The sequence below is a fragment of the Ostrinia nubilalis genome, chromosome 22, assembly GCF_963855985.1.
Source record: "Ostrinia nubilalis chromosome 22, ilOstNubi1.1, whole genome shotgun sequence".
In the NCBI taxonomy this organism is placed as follows: domain Eukaryota; kingdom Metazoa; phylum Arthropoda; class Insecta; order Lepidoptera; family Crambidae; genus Ostrinia; species Ostrinia nubilalis.
In genome coordinates, this window is record NC_087109.1 from 6,955,224 (window position 1) to 6,976,007 (window position 20,784).

The window sequence follows — 20,784 nt, forward strand, 5'->3', positions numbered from 1 at the left end:
GTATTTTTAATCAGCGCCAAATTTATTGTAAAGATATAATACACGATCAAATCTAAGAAGTACTGACAATATGTTAAAACGGTTTTAGAATTTGGATCGAAAAACGCAAATGTTAGGTTCAGGAAAAATATCGACGACTGTGTTAACGTTAACAATTTAACCAAAACGTTAGTTTTCCACGAATTAAATTTAACAAATCCGAAATCTAATGCGAACACAACGTGTAACATCACAAAGAAATATTTTATTGTTTTAGTTACAGGTTTCGTTTCAATTGACGGTTTTACAAGGAAATACAGTTTTGGGGTGATAGGTTTAGTCGCCATATTGATTTTTATTTTATTTCTTTGTATTTTAATAAAAGTGTCTTGTGTGGATGACGAGTAAAATAATTATGAAGAGTGGTAAAAAGTAGGCGGTAGGAATGAGGCTATTTCATTAATAAATGATGATATTAAATTGGATGCTAAGTAAACTAATGATATTGGAAGCTTTGCTATAAATAATCACCACCTACCACTAATTACGTAAAAAGAAAAGAAGTAGTTAGGTACTTACTTCAATTAACAATATTAAGTAGGTAATTAAAAATACATTGAAAACAACTTATCCAGACAAAATGTTATTATTGAATGCATACTCCAATGAAATTAGTGGAACTCTGCTCTAAAGAAATGAAGGTGTGAAAATCATACTGAGGTAATTACTCATTTTTGGAGTGGGGCTACATACAAATTGCTGGTTTTAAATACCCGCTATGCGGTCGATCGTTAGCGCAGCAAACCTATCCAGAAGGATTATTTAATACAATATTTCAAGTTCATCATCATCAATCTAGACTAAAACCACTTCTGGGTATGGGCCTACTCCAAATGAGGCCACCACTTCAGTCTGATACTTAGGTACTTTCAATACATTACGGTGTGAAAACAATAATGTAAGTAGTAATTTTTGGAGAAGTCGGTGATTTGTAGTTCGTACTTTCGTAGTAAGGTGTCTACGTCGTAGCTAGTAGACTACGACTACTAATTATTTTCGTAGCACTGCAGTCGTAGGCGTCGTAGCAACACGACTACGGTAATGGGAGCTAGGGATTGTTTTGCTACATGAGCGGCGTACTACGGCGTGCTACCATCGAGCCGATCCACTATGTGACGAAAGGCCGATCTAGATGGACAATATTATTTGACAATATTAATTAGCTTTAAAGGCGGTATCTATTGATGATTTGACTATATATAGCAAAAACAGTCATAATTGCATTTAGTTTTGGTACATTTAACGCTATAATACATAAACCAGTATACGTTGATACACGGTTATAAAGAATTACTACCTGATAGGAGGTCAGCTTAAAATGGACATGTTTCTAAGAAGAAAAACAAAGCTGAATTCTTTATGGCAATTGAAAATAAATAAAAAGGATGAGTGAATAAAAATATAGAATGCCATGCCAGCCACTTTCCAGCCAATTGTTACAACAAATTCGGGAAATGTTCATTTCAATATTTCATAACTCCTCCGTTACCTCGTAAGTTTCGTATTTTATCGAAATATTCATTCCGCTTATTTTTTTCATTTTTGGGATATTTTATCCATTGTTCGTAGAACTCCCTTCGGGATATAAATATTACGCATTCAGAAAAAAAAAGAACGAAAAAAAAAATTTTGCCATCAGCTTTACTAAAAAAATTTACAAGGTTCCGCACCAGTCCGCACTTTCTAATTTACTTTGAGCAATACAATATGAATGAGACTACAACATATATAAGTTGCAGCCATGGTACAACAAAGTACATGTAGTTTCTGGTCCAACAAACACAAAGTTCGCATTAAAAATGTAATATCCATCACATTCGACAGCTATGTTTTCGGCAACTGTAAAGTTATTTGCAATGTGAATGAATAAAAATGGTAGTTCTTACCATCAACTTCACGATCCATCATTAACTTTAGCACAATTAATTTTATAAACACTTTGAAATAGCGACAGACCAAATGCAGAAAAGTGAATGATTTCTTCATGAATTCCACCCGTAATGATACTTCAAAAATATTTATTAATTTATTGGAGGGTACTTGCACAAAATTATCACCAGAATCGTTACCTCCAGATTGTCGGCTATCGATTTTGCTAGTATTATTGGAGATTTGAATTAACCCTTTTTGTCCATCTAGATCGGCCTTTCGTCACATAGTGCGATCGATCGAAAAAAACACAAGCACTTAGCAGGGCCCCAATCGGCATTTATTAAAATTCATCATAATGAAGAATATTGACTAATTTTGTTTTTTAGCTTTCTACTTCTGGTGGACATTTGGACCAAACTCCGTACATGTTGGTCATTGTCTTTTGGGTCTATACTGTGGTCATGTTTAGTACAAATGAGTTAACTGCACAACAACGATCTGGAAAGTGATACATAGGTTGATGAGCAATATAGGCAGCGACCAGTCCAAGGGGATGATCTTGAACAGTGTGAACTTCATAGGACGAGCCTTCAAGTAGTCCAGGAACAGCTCTATGGCGTCGGAATGGGGTTCATCTGGAAAAGAAGGGAACATCATCATCAACTCAGTCACGGGACGTCCACTGCTGAACACGGGCCTCCCCCAATGATTTCCAGACTGTTCGGATGCATTTAGCGCCTTTCTGCAACCTTTATGAAGACATCTGTTCACCTTGTGTATAGACATCCCATGCTGCCCTTTCTGGCACATAAAAAAGTTACACAATACTCAGTCATCAGTAAGTTTAGTTTCTACTGCAGGTGGACAGTCCTGTCCAATTTACTAGAGGATTAAAGATTTGGCCTGCACTACCCATGGCTCTATTAAATTGAACTGGTTAGGGAGATCTTTTATACAATATCAAAATAAATCAATGTCAAGCGAAATATGGTATCAAAATATTCTTAATGACATAATTTGATCGCAAAATGAAGGCTTTGTCCATAATTGTTCGTTTTAGGGTGAAAACTGAAAAATAAGTTAGTAAAAGAACTTACTTCTTTCATATAGCAGTCTGTCCAACAACACAAGTTGAAGTTCGCTGACTTTCGATGTCGTGAGACCAGCGGTAATGGACGGAACCATCAGCAGGATCAGGGTTTGGAACGTATGATGAAGTCTGACTAATTCACCTAAGATCTAAAAAACAATTCTTAAATGAGATATTGGAAATGAAACGCGATAATTGACACCACGAATCATTTAACTGATATAAAGAAGAACGGTCATCTGTGACCCAAGCCCGACAGAAACGAGACATACCTCAGTTTTTTTGTCATGTCTTAATTAGTTAAATTATATATTTTTTATATTCGAAATCTATGTATAACACCAAAATATTACCCTTTGTTTTTGTTCAGGCGTTATACAAAAACTAATACAAAATGCCTATTTATCACCAAAATTGGTAAATGTATGTACCTAAATGTCTATTACAGCTGCTATGGAATGTATCTAGGTGACCTGGAGATACAGCCGGTTTATACAGGGTGCAAACGAGAAGTTACAAAATCCAAAAATTCAATGTTAACAGCTTCCATAATCTGTAACCTATTATTGGTACCATTTGAAAGAGCTCGTGAAGCACTTTCAGAATCAGTAACTAGTTTTTCGATATCTTGTATAGTTTAGAAATAATCGAGTGAGATCACTTATCGTTCCATATGTATAACCACCCTGTATAATCCGGCTGTATCTCCAGGTCACCTAGATACATTCCATAGCAGCTGTAATAGACATTTAGGTACATACATTTACCAATTTTGGTGATAAATAGGCATTTTGTATTAGTTTTTGTATAACGCCTGAACAAAAACAAAGGGTAATATTTTGGTGTTATACATAGATTTCGAATATAAAAAATATATAATTTTACTAATTAAGACATGACAAAAAAACTGAGGTACGTATGTCTCGTTTCTGTCGGGTCTGGGTTTTTTTTGTATGGGGCGTGACCGTTCTTCTTTGCACTCTCTTACTCAAAAAATTCTAATGACTACAAAAATTCACCATATTCAAAGAAAAGATATCATTATACAAAGTGCCCATCATCATCATCATAATTTCAGCCATAGGACGATCACTGCTGAAATTAACCCTCCCCCAATAATTTGCGCAATGGTAAATTGATTTACCCAAAATGTTCATAAGAAACTTAAAGCTCATTGCGTTATTGCTACCATTAATAACACAAGTAAAATGAAGTACAATGAACCTATATTATGGCCGTAGGTACTAAAACATTTAGGTAATACGAGTATTAATACTTACAGGCCGATCAAATATTTTCAAGTTCCTTAGATATAAATAGACTCCACTTATAAGCAGCGGAAATTGGAAAATGATTGATGCAAAATACTGAAATAAATAGAAACATACAGACAAATAACGTTTAGGACTTATTAACACAACGTTTAAACACTCGAAAGTAAAGCATTTTTCCTACAAAAGTCTATAGATTGATCTATAGAAGTTTGTAGAACTAATTAACTAGCTTAAAAACGCGTGTTGTGTTGCAAAAAAAGTATTTAAAAAACGTGGTGTGCACAGGCCCTAGATCTAAAATACCTTCATAATATTGTGCTTACCAAAAAATCAAAAGACTTCTTCCCTCTATCCAAAGCTTCGAAGATAACCTTATAAAGGTCCAAACTCTCCAAAATAGGACTCCCGTTCTTCACGTTTGTAACCAAAACACTTAGACGGCAGTACGCAGCGTAGAATATGAAGGAACAAACAATATACACCATTTGCATACCCACCATCGCATATTTAAGGTATACTGAGTACATGATATTTCTCCCACACTCGTCATAGAATTTGGTACAAGCCATCGAAAAAGCGATGATCGTAATTAATTGACTCCCTAAAACGACAAGCACTACCTTTGCTTTAATAGCAGAGGGACTTCCTAGCGTGGAGTCCATAGAACTTAACGTAGATTCTAATCTATAAAAAGAACAGTCGTAGCTAAACGATAGAATAATGGCAATACATAAAAATTCAATAGAGGTGTAAACCAAGTAGTATACGTAAGCAAAATTTTGAAAGCCGTTCAAAATTAATAAGGCAACCGAAGTACACACACACTTAGTCAAAGTTAAAATTTGAATGGCCCGTTTAGACCGGGGCGTTCGACGCTGTATACACCCAAAGTCTACATTATAAACGACATGCAAAAATATGAGGAGATATTCATAAAGTTTACTGAATTTATTTAGATAATTTCCTTTCATAGTGAAACTTGTTTTGAGCTTGAGACGCACAAGTCTAAAGGAATGGAAAATTTTCAGTCCATAAAGTAAGTTGGAAGTATGTCTTTTATTGTTAATCGATATAAGGCACTTTAATTTCTTACAGTATACCTACCTAAACCATCATTTTCAGACGGAACATCAGAAAGAAATGCGTCATGTAATCAAACTAAGTAAACATAAATTAATTACTAAGCGTATGAAGCTATTTTCATCGCACAATATTTTTTTAAGTTTTTTTAGTTACAGACAGAAAATGTTTATTTTCATGCTTAAGTAATTAAAATTTAAATGAAATAACATTTATGTAACGTTAAACTTTATTATTCCTATATTACTTAACATAATTACCTATTTAACTATATGGCTTTAAAACCAAAAATAAAAATTTACTACAAAATTAATTTACTTAAAAAAAGGACAATGGCAAAATGGTACCCGGCTTCAATAGATATGCTTCTAGTGTCGTTTGAAAGGTCTTACCAAGACGAACAACATTTACTATGGCCACCAGTCTCAGATCTGGTTGCGTTCGAAGATAAACATACTTTTTGTGTAACCGAAGAATCATGCGTGTCCATCGTATGGTACTTAGGTTATGCGAGGCATGAAGGGTTTACTGCTCCAGCATCCTTCCTTAACTCTAAATTATTGATAGAGATAATTGTGAAATAAATGTTTTTATTTGAAGAACTACTACCCCCTTATTTAAAAAAAAGTTATACCATGGATGAACCTTGGATTAAACTGACAATTCCATACCAAATGACAATTTAAGTTAGAGTTCAACTAGGGTGTAACTTTTATTAATAAAGGGGTTGGAGTTTTATTATTTCTTAAGGGTTTTATTATGGATTGCTAAAGCGAATAAACCCACAAAACCCAATAAGTCGACCCACAAGATGGACCGACGACCTTATAAAGGTAGCGGGAAGGCGCTGTATGCAGGCCGCCACAAACAGGCCATTGTGGAAATCATTGGGGGAGGCCTATGTTCAACTGGACGTCTTGTGGCTAAAATGATCATGATTATGATGAAGAAAGCGAATAAAGGGCTAATAGCTTGGGTAGTTCATCGTAGGTATAATCCTTTCCTTTTCAAGGCTTCTTTTAGTTATATTAATAGATTGTAGTCATAGTACATAGGTACTCGTATACATGGATGATTGTGTTATACTTTCATTATAATACTTAGTGAAATTACTGCTTTCAAAACGTGATTTAGAACTGGCCCCATAGCAGAAATTTTCCTACATCTAAAGGCCTTTTGAAATATAGATTGGTTATGGCTATTGGAGCGGGTACCACTTTCCATACATTTGTGCCCATCATCCTTTACTATAGTCTATCCAATATAGCTTGATTAGAATGACAGCTGCCATCAAAAGTAACGACATAACTTTGTAGTAGCGATCAATGAGAGCTAAATATTGGCGGACAAGAAATAATTCACGTCTGACCTACAAACAATATTTTCGACGACAGTGCTTCCAATAAAAATGTTAATTTCGTGTAAATGCAGCGTTAAATTACACCAATAACTAGTAATTCGAAATTATAAAAATCAAGCTAGAGTATTAACGACGTCTCTACAAGGTTATCTCGAGTTACAAAAATGTTAGTGTTGGGACATATCGACAAATGTCATATTAAATTAAAACTAATTTTTTAACATATTTAACAATTTTTTTTTGTAACTAATTTTTTAACATAATATTTAAGTCAAGTTATACGTTTTTCTAAATGTTCACTATTAAAAACCAAAAAACATTTCATTCTTAAATAATCAAACATCGGAAATCAATCACCGGTAATTTTTTGGGTATTCATAGCACCGTTGCTCTAGAAGAGATGCCCACCGCCCTCTAGCGACAGGAAAAAACCACTGAAGAACACTGATGATAATGACTACGACTTAGGTTGTACCATGAAGCTAAAGATAAAAATGGAGGGCAAAGTTGGAACAAAAACTTGAGTCAAATACCTACTTATATCTATCTCGCTCTCTGCGGCCCTACCTCTCTTTTTAGTGTGAACTGTAGTATTGCTATCTTCTGATTTAAATCTCCTTGTAAATTCTTCGAAATAGCCAATTCATTCACTAACCAAATCAGAAGTTAAACAAATAAATAATTAATATTTGAAACTAAGATTACCTAGTTAAATAAAAAATCACAAAATTGTCGGCCATTTAGGCTTAATGTGTTGGCGAATCAGGGAATTACAATCCCAATTCCTGGGTAATCGGTACCATGTGGCAACATCGGCCCAATCCGGCCCATCATGGCGGTTGTTTACTATTTTGTTTATTAAGCAGTTAATTTCGTTTGAGATTGTTTACAGGAAATAATCATTGTTTTATCACAAGAATTGGTGCAAAATTTTGTAGTGCGTGGTGTCCTGGAAGTGACATAAGATTCCACGCGTAAGTGTTTATTTCGTGATTTCCGACATTGGATCATTGTAAACATTTTTCACATTTTATACAGTAATTTCTTCCTAAAACGTTTTACCAGTAATTACACTTATCATTTTTAATGATACCTATGTCAAGAAATAAAGATTTTACATTGGTTTCATTGAATTTGAGCAATTTTATATTTTTTGTTTATTTAGAAAGAGCGAGTCTGCCCACAGAGAGCGAGATTTCGGAGTGTGGCCTCCATTTTTATCTGTAGCTTCATGGGTTGTACACCCTTGACATGAATTTTAAATTTTACTGTCTTTAAATTTAAATCATAATTGTCATTTTTATGAATAAAGATATGAAGAAAAATTGGGTGCATATTTTTATATAATTTTTTCGAAAACTTATCGATACGTCTATGTGAACCGTACGAAACATACACAGCACTAGTCACATTCGTTTGACAGCCGTCATTCTAATCAAGCTATATTGGATAGACTATACATTACATACTGACAGTAGAGACCAGTGGGTAGACACTTCTCATACAAAAACTAGTCTCTATATGTAGCAATTGATATACAACCTTATCCCTTAAGCAATAAAGTGCATTTTGGATTGATTTCACTATAGCAGGGGAACCCGCGGATCAATACCACCATACTAAAAATAATTGTTAGTGTCCTTATGTTGGTAGTATTGTTAGTTTGACAAATGAAAAAAAATGTCTGTCAATTGAGTTTGAGTTTTTAACCGGCGAATTGATTCGTGTGAAGTTATTTTCTCAGATTTGGTGCAATATTACTGTAAATAAACGTTTCTGTCGTTTACGTTGAGTTGATTAAGTTCCTCCGTATCGGGCGTGATAAAGTTTGCTGTTCAGTGTTATGTTTTTTGTGAGATAGAGACTCTTTTAAATAAGCTGTGTTTCAACTTCTACAGAAGTTTAAACTCTTATTTACTTTTCTGTTTAATGGGTATGTTATCTACTTACTTGAAATATTACATCTATTACAAATCTATTTTTCATTAAAAACAACCCTATGTGATGAAAATGTAAATGTACTTTCAAAACTGGTAAATGCATGAACCAGGGCATTGACACTGGTTGGAGAGAAATTATAGGCTTTGTTTAATTAATACCTATTTCATTTTAGGCTTCTACTGATAATGGAGAGTAGAAACAACAAGAAGTGCGTTATTTGTAATAAGAGGCGAAGTCGTGGTGGATCACCCTTACTTTTGAGTAGGTTTCCTCTGGATTCTGACCGGTGAGTTTCTAATAACACTCATTTATTACAAGATAATTTTACTGATTGTGTAAACTTAAAGGCTGGGATTAATATTTTTAATCATACAGTAAATAACCATAACCAATTTTTAATTTCAGTATTTTGTTTCGTACTCTGCAAATGAATTGCATAACAATACTAAAAGAAATTAGTTGATGAATAAATTTCAGTTTGTTATTCTTTTTCTTTTCTAATAGGTATTTCTTATTTCAGTTGTCGAATGTGGGTTAAAAATGCTGGCTTAGAAGACTTAGCATATGTACCTATTGAAAAGTTACACCAACTGAAGTTTGTTTGTGGTGGGCACTTCACTCCTGAATCCTTCAATGCCAAAGGAACTCGGCTGAAGAACTCAGCTATTCCAACACTGGAATTGAGCAATCCCATCTTGCCAGATGAAGTTTTGACAGAGTTTCCTCTTCATGTAAAAGACTCCAATAAAGAAAACCTCAAGACAGGTATGATGATGACTTCAATTATTTTTTTTAAATTTAATTTACTATCTATCAATTTTTCTTTAGATGTCTTAATTAATTTTCTTTGGTTTCCAAAACAAACCAACCGAATGCAATTTAACAAGGTTCTTTCTTTGTAACCACAAACATGTGTTGTATGCTTATCAATAAATAATATATAATTTCAATTATTAATTATATCTATACTTTGTTACAGTTCTTTATGATCATTCATTTTGCATTCCAAAGAAGTCAAATCCAGTTGAACGAGGTATGTTTATCTAAAATTATACTAATAATATAAAAAGGAAATATTTAATTGTTTGTTTGTATTTGATCGGCTCCGTAACTCGAGCCAAGATAGCCTAAAGTGCGGGTTAGAACCCCACAGCTTGAATATTGTAGTAAACCCACTCGTAACACAATTTAGCTTAGAATGTGTGTTGAGTTAGAGGGACTTTAGTAATTTGTGTAATACAAATTCTTCAAAAAAAGTACCGGACCAATTTGAAAAATTTTAGGCAATCTACATTAATTAGCCAGGTCAGCTAGTTTAATAATATTTATAAGCTAGTAATTTTTAATGTGAGCAAGACATGTACTAGACTGATTGTACCCTAAAGTTGGGTAAGAACATGACATTTTATTACCCAATTCACATTTCATTATCTGCTTTCAGTTCCCCTTACAACTACAACCAAACAACTAAATTCAACATGTTTGGGAGCTGTGGATATACCAGATTCTGGTATTTCTGCGAAAACAACTTTTGAACCTCTTCCTTCTACTTCCAATGCACCAGAACCACCTTCTGCTTCCTATAAACCCATTACTCATGGTAAGTGTACAAACTAATTATGTATTTACCTTCTAAAATATGCCTTCCCTCAAACTAAAGAATGCCACCCTGGATGCGTTCTGCAGTCTGCAGTCAGGTCAAAATGAACTTATATGTACAACATTCTAGGTTTCTGTACATTTTATATTAATGCGATTTGACCGTGCGGATACGAACAAAGAACGCAAAGCACACGTGACTGATTGCCTTATCACGACCACTTACAGATTGTCTTGACATACCCGCAGACCGCATCCAGAATGCAGAACATTAAAACCTCTAAATGCCTTTAATTTAATATTATGTCATTGTTATTGAAGGTGGGCCCACGCTTCATATTTTATGAGAAGAGCTATCATTATCCTGTCTTTGCATTTTTTTAAAACTTGATAATGATTGATTGATTTGGAAATAATATGTTTCATAAAACAACAAAATAAATTTTAAAAAACTGAATAGTACCATTGTAAATCCAACATTCAAAACTAAGATGAGGGTGAAGTATGCTGCGCATGCTCTGAGTAATACCGTGGCAGCTATTTTAAAAATGATGGCATGGAAAGAAGTTTCTGATTGCAATGATACAGCATTTGTGATTGAACAGTTAGATAAACTATTTGATTGTACAAATGGTCCATCATCTTTAAATGACGTAAAGAAAGGGATCCGGGAAAATGTTTCCACATCAAGTAATCACATTGAGTCTTGGACCTTTTATACTGATAAGTTAAAAACCATAAAATTTATAACAGCAGAAAACACGATACTAAAAAATGTTAAATGCGTAAAGGGATATCAAATATCTATCAAATCCTTAAACGATATTTGGGAAAAGTTAAAGAATGAAGGGTTTAAATATATGAACCTTAGACAGTTTAACCAAGACTCTCTGGAAAACTTATTTGGAATCATTAGGCAACACAGTGTAACCAATAGAAATCCCACTATCACGCACTTTACTGCAGCGCTTAAAACAAGCATGGTTACTGGGCTGAAAGTGCCTCATAGCAGAAGTGCTAATTGTGAAGCAGACAACAATAAACATATGCTGGAATATAAAGACATTTTAAAAACTAATTTAAAAACAACAGAAATAAAAATTAATGTTCAAGATTCCACAGACACTGAATTTTATCCTGTGTTGTCTATCCCGGACCCTGAAAACTTAGAACAGCCCATTGAAAAAGACAATGCCGGAAATTGGCGTCTTTTTTTTTCGCGCGGCCATCGACCAAACTTTGTTTTTTGATTACAAAATAGTGTAATAAACCAAACTTACTATGACATGTATACCTCTAAACTCAGTCTGAACTGAGTTACGAGCATTAGAAGTTTGATGATTTTCATACTAGATTTGCTTTTTGCGCGCAAAGTTTTGTAAGAAATTGCAACAAAATAGTGACATTGTATGTGTAAACAAACAACACCATCCATTAAAGGCTCCAGACATCAGTATGGAGCAGAATCAGCGCAATAAAAAAATAGCGCAATATTTTGTTGCAATTTCTTACAAAACTTGCGCACAAAAAGCAAATCTAGTATGAAAATCATCAAACTTCTAATGCTCGTAACTCAGTTCAGACTGAGTTTAGAGGTATACATGCCATAGTAAGTTTGGTTTATTACACTATTTTGTAATCAAAAAACAAAGTTTGGTCGATGGCCGCGCGAAAAAAAAAAGACGCCACTTTCCATACAAAATGTGGCATTGCCATTTGTGTAGCCTTGAAAACCAACCAGTAGTATATGTAAGCGGGTATTTAGCTGCCAAACTATTACAGAACAGTTCTTGTTTAATTTGTGAAGAGTGTTTGAGCGTGAAAACTCCTGTTGACAATGATTTGTATGCATATATATCTCTTCGCGAATGGTGGCATGATAAAAAAAGTCTCGTTTATCCAACAATTCAATTATGTACCACCGTAAATGAAGCTAAACAATTTTATCATGACCATATTGCCGACCAGATATATATGGAAAATGTTGGAAAATTCATTTTCTTAATGTTGAGTACAAATTGTAATTTTAGTTGGTTTAAATGTCAACAACATAATAAATAAATTTATGATAAGATGTTTAAAATATTAAGTTACCTTTTTCTAAGAAAAAGTTGTAAAATCATTAATGACAGCTTCATAAAAAGTGAAAACAATTTTGCTGACAAAAGTAAAAAAGCACAGCAACAAAGCATTGAAAAGTAATCTTAGGGCTGAGGTTCGATCAGCTGATAAGAAAATTAAAGATGTTTATAAATAAAAATCCTATTTTTTCTTAGAAAAAGTTGTGAAAATAAAAGTTTACAAAATTATCATTTCTGTACTTTGTTATAATTTTCAATAATTCCTCATGCCTACAACTGCTATGTCATGTTCAATACTTATTGTAATATACCTATTTTATTTCGAAATAAATAATTTACGTTACAAAACTTCGTTTTACTTACACATAGTATAAAATAAAAATAGTAATCATTAAAATATTGAAGGTTCCTATACTAGATATCGATATGCAATTACAACCCTAGCAAAGTATCGATAATCGATAAGTTATTACGAACGTCACTAATACTGTCAGAAAATAAGGCATTATGTTGGTAGCTCCGCCTGTAGTTTGTGCGGTTGGTAAAGATTTGCGGGTCGTTCTCTAAAATGCATATGTGTGCGTGAGCTCAAAAAATATCTATGGAGTGCCGTCTCTTACTCTTTTATGCTCTTTGGTAGAGACTAGTGACAGTCGCAATAGTGATTGCGAAATTAAACCTGTCTAAAGGCTTGGGCAGACCAAACGCGGGGCGGTAGCAGCGAAGTTTGAACGCGGGCCCGCGCAAGTTGTAATACAAGAAACTCTTTGAAGTACCTATTTCACACCAAATTTGGACGCGGGCCCGCGCTCCAACCGCGCCGCACTGCAACTGCCGAACGACAAACAAGGCGGCGCGGGTTCGGGACAGAAGCGGCGCGAACGCGGGCCCGCGCTGCGCTGTTGTATTACTATGGCAGCCATATTAGCATGATGACACACCGGACGCAGGGCGGTAGCAGCGCGTTGAAAGCGGTTTTCGAATATTTAAATTTTTGACAACCGCCCGCGTTGCAACTGCTTTGAAACTGCGCTGCTTTCAGTGTGCCTCAGCCGCGCTTCAACTGACCCGCACTGCTTCTGACCCGCGTTTGGTCTGTGGAAGCCTTTTAAAGGTCTAAAGTACGGCCAACTAGCAGCGATACAAAAGGTCGATACGACTGTCGAGTTGACAATTTATTCTGTCTCTTCCCATCTACACAAGATGGAAAGAGACTTGTCGTAATGTCTCGTTCTCCCGCCAAAATATGTCAAAGGCAGACGGGTTAATTTACGGGGACATTGGGGTTGTTTACATTTGGTATCGCTTCTCGTTGGCCATACTTTATGTAAATAGGTAGGTAAAAAATAAAACCGACTCCAAAAAACAAACACTAAAAAGTAGAAAAATAATTACCTACTAATTACTTATTTATTAGGACAAATTAATATTTATGTTATACCATGATTGATACTTCTGGAGTCGGTGCCAAGATTATGAAACGTGTGAAGTTTGCTTGCACCGACTCCAAAAGTATCAATCATGGTATAACATAAATATTAATTCGTCCTAATAAATAAGTAATTAGTAGGTAATTATTTTTCTACTTTTTAGTGTTTGTTTTTTGGAGTCGGTTTTATTTTTTTTATAAAAATTAACTTATTTCTTGCTTTTTAGTTAACTAATTATTACCTTGATGTTACCACTGAAGGTAGGCAGTACATTGAGACTATATTCTTCATGTCAAGTGTAAAATAATATTCCCTACAAAATACAGGTTATCATATCGGCAACCTAAAAAGACCTTAAACCGTCAACCTACCTTAAAAACATGAAAGAATACAACTGTGGGTCTATTGTACCTATAATATTTAAAAAATTATCCTCCCACTCCTAAGCGTTAAGGAGTTGTACCTACCATGACCAGTTCATCATGATGAGATGATGACTATCTGATGCAAACACTTGAATAAATTTAGAAACTATAGTTATCTATAAAATTAAAAGAATTATCCTCCAACTCCTAAGCATTAAGGAGTTGTACCTTCTATCATCACCTCATCAATATGAGATGATGATTTCCAGGAGCAAATACTTGAATAACTTAAGAAAAAGTGAAATACGATATACGTGCCTATAAAATTTGAGGGTTGCCCTCGATTTCCCTAGGATCCCATCATCAGATCCTGACTTGGTGACAATGGGACCACCTCAGAAGTGTACCCTATCGAACAAAAAAAGAATTTTGAAAATCGGTCCACAATTGACGGAGTAATCGGTGAACATACATAGAAAAAAAAAAACATACATACAGTCGAACATAATAACCTCCTCCTTTTTTGAAGTCGGTTAAAAATAGGTTATAGGTCGCTGTAAAAGCGCTTTTAAAAACCTTTTGTAATGGCAAAAAATAAATTACTTTTAGCCTAGGCGCAGACCACCAATTTTTTGTCGGCCGATAGTTTAGTCGGGCAGTTAATTAGTATGGGCATGTATGATGGAAGTGTGCACTATACACCGATTGATTCTTCATACAAATTAGAATCGGGCCCAGCTATCGGCCGACCGAAATCGGTGGTCTGCGTCTAAGCTTAAGACTACACATTAATATTTGTGCGTAAACTGTATCATAACGATGAGGTATGTGACGGAGATGTTGACCACGATGACTGGCAACCGCCAGTCTAGCGGCACCACACGCCACACTCGGAATCGCAGCGGCCGCCCGTCGATGTAGCCCACGAACCGCTTGAGATCCTTCGCGTGGCTCTTATCTGGAGGCAATAAGACTTAATCTTAAACGAGCTTTCTGTGAGCTACCTGGAACTACCTGTCTACGCGTGGTTATCGAACAGTAAACATCATGACAGAAGGGCGGCGGCGCGCAGCGCGTTTGAGCGGCAAACGTTAGCGAGAGGAGAACACCCCCCATCATGCCTATAGTCTACCTATGCTTCCTCAATTTCGTTTCGGTAGTCTGGCAATTTGCCCCGGGCAAATCGGGTCAGCCGCGGCCAGAAGCATGCGATAAACATAATCTTGGTTGAGTTTAATCATTTAAGCAATCTTTTGGCTTGCCTTAAAAATAGGTAGTTTCGTGAAATACTACTAAGTATGTACTAAAGCAACCCACAGGACAGGGTTCGTATCGATCTGTCAAAGGACGTCCACGACACAAAGGCCTCTTCCAAGGATTCCCACAGCGACCTTTCCAGCGCTGTCCGTACCAGGTGTTTTCCGCGACCTTTACTAGATCGTCGATTCACCTACTTGAAGCCTGCCCACATTACGTTTTCCAATCTGTGGTCAGCGTAACTTTTAAATAATCGAAACCTTAATCAATATTATTAAAACCACAACTAACCTTTAATCAGCTTGTCATAGAGTGCCAGCTTGAGCCGCTCCGCCCGCGCGGTCCACGAACAGCGTCAGCAGCTCGTGGACCACGAGCACTACATCAGCAGCATGCTTGTTGCTGGACAAAGGCTTCCCCTAAGGATTTCCAAAGACCTATCCTAAGTCATCCTAGACAGCATCTGGTACGATTGCGGTCAAATCCTGCTTTGTTCTGTATAAAAAAAAGGTTCCTGCCTCCCTCATTAGATCGTCAGTCTATCTAGTGAGAGGTATTCTAGGCCATCACGAGAGCTTGCAACAGCTGTTGGCTGGTGAGGCACCCGCCGCTGAGTGTCGGGGCACGTGCGTTAGGGCAGGCCTGGCTCACTCCGCGCGGTACATCCGATAATTACCTACAGCGAAGCGCCCCGCCGGCGGGTATTATATCAGTCGAGTGTCACGCGCGCGCCCGTCAGGACGCTGGCGTGAGTTGTAGTTAGGGTTTCTGATTTCTCGACTTATTTTTTTTCTCGAGTTTCGGGAATTCTCGAGGCCAAAGTCTCGAGTTTTCTCGGGTCTCGAGTCTTTTAATTAAAACTGTTGAAATCGGTTGAAATTTGATAAAAACACGGGTTTTTATTAATGTTATAATGTGTCTGGGTTATAATCAATAATACTGTAAAGTTTCAACAAAATCCGTTCAGTAGTTTTTGCGTGAAAGAGTAACAAACATCCAGACATCCACACAAACTTTCGCATTTATAATATTAGTAGGATAATTATAACTTAGTAATTAACTAAAGGAACAAAAGTCTAAAGTCGCGTGTACTTTAAGGATTAATAACCATAAATATCTGGAGCTCCAATTGAATTACTTGTTTTCCAAAGAACACAAGTCCAAATTAATTGAAAAATTACGATAATAAACCTACATTTACAAACAAAAAAAAACTTAAATAAATTTTTAAACTTAAAGATAACGACTTGAATAAACGTATTTACGAGTACCTAATCTAACAGATAGTTAACAAAAAAATTTCAGTCTTTAAATCAGTCAGTTATACAAACATAATAAAATGTAGCATGCTCGTAGGTGAACATTATTAGTTTCGGTTAAAATCATTACTTGCAAATCAAATTAGTTAAAAAAAGGAAAGACTAGCCCAGTCTTAACGCAACGTTAACCTATTAAATAATTAAAAACTTACTTTTGTCTAAGAAAATAGGCTTTCAAGAATATTAAAGCTTCAAAATCGAAACTCGAGAATTCTCGAGCTCCGGTAATTTTTTTCTCGTCTCGAATGAAGCCAAATTTCTCGAGTTTTCTCGAGTTCGAGAAAGCTCGAGCAGAAACCCTAATTATAGATGACCCACGCTGAAATGTCCCACCAAACTCAATGACAGGGGGGCGCTACCATCGTTCAACTATATGGTTTCCAACATGGCAAAAATCTGAACCAGCGATCCGGTATTGACGGTGGCGCCCCACTGTCAATGTCATCGACAGGACAGTCCAGTATTTTGGAACTATAGCATTAAATTTAATTAGATATCTGTCATCTTGAGGCCTCTACCTGTCCTTGAAAATTTTTAAAATTGCTATTTTAGGGGTTCCTAACATAAACTATAAATAATACAAAAATAGCGTTTTTATGAAATTTGAGGGTACACAATGAGTCACAGCAAGGTTTAAAATAGTTTAAAAACTAATAAATCCATAAATACTTTAAAAACAGAATTGGCTTTTTGACCAGAATTAGGCATTTACGCGCGCGATTTTAATGTATTCCTAATTAATCCATGGGTCAGCCAAGATATCGATTTAATTTGAGGATACTCAATTCGCTTCTCACAGCAGGTTAATAATTTTACTACGCTATTATAAAACAATGATTGGCATCTCTAAGTGGAAGCTAACAAAAATGGCAGTCAATTTTAGAAAATCAACCATAACTTGAAAACCATTTGTCCGATTTCATTACTTTTTTATTTAAATCAAAGCTCTACGTTTGCGCTTGATATTTTGTAGTATAAATTGTATCGATAAAATCAACCTTTAGTTAGTAATTAAAGGAAAATTGATTTTTTTTACATTGTTGTGATATTACTTTTTAAATCATTTTTTTACAAAATGTCTTATACTCTACTAAAAGTTTTACACGAGAAAAAGAGTGTATTAAATTGTCTTTAATTTGATATATAACATGTATGCGTTTCATAACTAAAAATATTTTTTTACTTCCGTTGAAGTTCACAATTGATAAAAAACTGCGTACAGAACAAAAAATTCAGCTAGAAAGTTTATGTAACGTACATAAATGTTATTTATATTTAATAGTATGCTAAAACTATTTAACATGTCAATTAGTATTCTGTTTAAATATAATATTTTAAAGATTTTTGCTTAGGTAGTTTTTACCTGAAAAAAATCAAAAAGTATATTACTACCATATGTTTGCTAAATTTATGCTAAAAGTATGTAACATTATAACAAAAAAGTGCGGTGCGATACCTTACAGCAATAAAACTTCAACAGAAATAATAACAACAGCCTCGCCGAAGAAGTAGAAAAATTGAGAAAAACAAGTCAAAGTATGAATTCTGCTAGTTCGAACCAAACCTATTCCTCACTGGAAACAGTCTGTCATTGCCTGCAAATCATATCTTAGGGTTCCACTGCCACTGTTATTACAAAACAAAATGAAATAATTGTAAAAAAAAAATTATAGATGACAAACAGTGAAGGGCTGATTAAGTGATTTTTTGAGACATAAAAATGCCGGTAGAGCCCTTGAGACATTATTTTATATTTTTTTAATTATTTTTACGGTAATCTACATCTTATGACGCAACTTTTGAGGGGTCTTGTGTAGCGAAAATATAAAAAAAGATATTTCGGGACACCCTAACGTGCGTGTCTCGATTTATATTGAGCGGGCGCCATTTTGGCGCGAAAGTGTATTTTTCTTTTCTTTTTGTTAATTTGTATTTTGTTAATATTCGTGTCAAATAAACGTTTTTTCTTTCTTTCTTTCTCACTCGGGACAGTTTTATTAAATCCGAAACCTTGAAGAAACCAGTTTAGTCTGATAATCCAACCCACCTTTGATGAGCTTGTCATAGAGCACCAGCTTGAGCCGCTCCGCCCGCGCAGCCAGCAGCCCGGCCGTGAAAGCAGGCGCGAACAGCGTCAGTAACTCGTGGACCACGAGCACGTACATCATCAGCATGTTTATTACTGGGCCCTCCTAGAAATGCGCAATTTTCTCAAATAGAACAAGAAGGTAGACAACGCAAACACTACGAGCGGTTTCACACATTCGAATCCGCGAAAGTACGGTTCGGACTCCGGAGTAAGTTAGGTTCCTAGTTGCAGAACTTTGTAATGTAGTTTACCTATTACCTACCTACTTAGATGTGATTTCCGTCATCCGGTTTTTTATAGTCCGGTCGTCAAGCAGATAGAATTTCGTCCAATGACCACAAGCTACTATCCTTATCGCTCGCGTGCCGCCCGCGCCCGTCGTAGTCGCGACAGCAATATAATTACGTGCGAGTGATAAGGAAAGGACTTGGGTCATTAGACGAAATTCTATCTGCTCAGTGACCGTACTTTATAGTGTCCGTATTTTTACGGATTCGGAATAGGTAAATAATTCGTCGCTAACGTTACGTACGTATCGTATATCTTATGGTGCGGCGCAAACGTAGACCTTTCGTCTTATGTGGTATACTCGTAAAAGCCACTATTGAATATTTTATTTTCATGTCAACACTTTTTATGTCGGTTACTTCCGCGACAACTTGGTTTTCTGTGATGGTGGTGTGTCGATTCGATGATTAATAACGTAAGTGTCTGCGTTTGCGTAGGCCCTAAGTTAATTACGGCAAATGGGAGATTGTTTCATAGGATTACCGTGAATACCTCTGCTATAAAACTTGTGTAAATGGAAACGGTCACATTGACCGTGTTCTTCACCAAAGTGAGGATAAGCTGTAAATTAATAAACACAATTAACGGGTAAAACATATTTCAAAACTTTAAATGAAACTTTTTTTTAAGGCTTTTATTATTATAGTGATAGGGGTGATAGGATAAAAATTATACAAACCACAACATCAAAAGATCTCTTCACTTTGTCAATAATTTCCACCGCGCTCTTGTACAGGTATTGACATGACACCACATCCGTACCATCGTTTGTAACGAACGTTGTAAACCTTTTCATTCGTAAATAAGCAGAGTAGAAGACAAAAGTATAGACTATCAACGTCACATCCCCACCCAGTAACGTTAAGTTGTATAGAATAGTAACTTCAATGGGGTAATGACAATACTCAACGAAAATCGAGCAAAACCCGAAATAAACGGCAATCCTGTAAGCTAACGAAAGAAGAAACCAAATTATTATTTTCCGTTCGCATTTGTACGTCGAGCTGTCCACCTGAATCTCCGCGTCGAAAGAATGCAAATCGTTTTCGTAATCATAGTACGTGTTTTTAGACAATATTAGAGTCAAAGTAAACATGTAAAATACGACTGGTTCCACAAAATACCACATGGAATTAGAGCCGCCATAACTCCTGTCAAAAGCGACGAATGCCAGAGAAATAAAAACAGCCGACGATCGGGCTAAGGTTATCAATTTTGATAAAGCTCTAGCTCTCGGCGACTCGAGTTGAACAAAACCGAAGTCTAACGCAAAAATAAGGTGTAAAATGATGAAGAAATATTTCTTAGTGTTACTTATAGGCTTTGTATCAGTTTTTGGTTTTACTAGAAAATGTATGACCGGTGTAGCGGGGTTCGCCATCGCTGTTAGCGTTCGAAGACAATAACTGTAGAGAAATAATTGTAAAGGGACATACCAATAGATAATAATCGAATTTTAAATCGACTTTCATTAATTTGATTACGTTGCTACATCAATTAATTTGCTTTTATTTCGATAGATATCGGGCATCAAATTAGTCTAAATGAATGTTTTTTTTTTGTTTTCATGGCGTATCCATACTATATTAGGGGGTATTCACACTGCTATTTATGTGTACATTTTGTATAAAATGAGACAAAAATTATGTGTGCTTACAATAAATTAGTGTTTTGATCGTTTGCTAAATGAAAGAATTGGA

The 20,784-nt window shown here is 35.5% G+C and overlaps 1 protein-coding gene across 1 annotated transcript; it reads left to right on the forward strand.

Moving 5' to 3' along the window:
- Positions 1-8,201: 8,201 nt before the first annotated feature.
- Positions 8,202-14,904, forward strand: LOC135083045 (THAP domain-containing protein 5-like). The gene is made up of 5 exons (XM_063977808.1): positions 8,202-8,942; positions 9,177-9,421; positions 9,636-9,689; positions 10,098-10,256; positions 14,858-14,904. Exons 1-5 carry the CDS (start codon positions 8,842-8,844, stop codon positions 14,902-14,904), a joined length of 606 nt encoding a protein of 201 aa, XP_063833878.1. The 5' UTR covers positions 8,202-8,841.
- Positions 14,905-20,784: the final 5,880 nt, after the last annotated feature.

What these genes read in the sequence shown, in the direction of transcription:
- LOC135083045 (XM_063977808.1), top strand. Translation starts at nt 8,842, where the DNA reads ATGGAGAGTAGAAACAACAAGAAGTGCGTTATTTGTAATAAGAGGCGA. An exon ending in TTTCCTCTGGATTCTGACCG is followed by an intron (nt 8,943 to 9,176) that starts GTGAGTTTCTAA and finishes TTCTTATTTCAG; the next exon opens with TTGTCGAATGTGGGTTAAAA. An exon ending in CTATAAACCCATTACTCATG is followed by an intron (nt 10,257 to 14,857) that starts GTAAGTGTACAA and finishes CATACAAATTAG; the next exon opens with AATCGGGCCCAGCTATCGGC.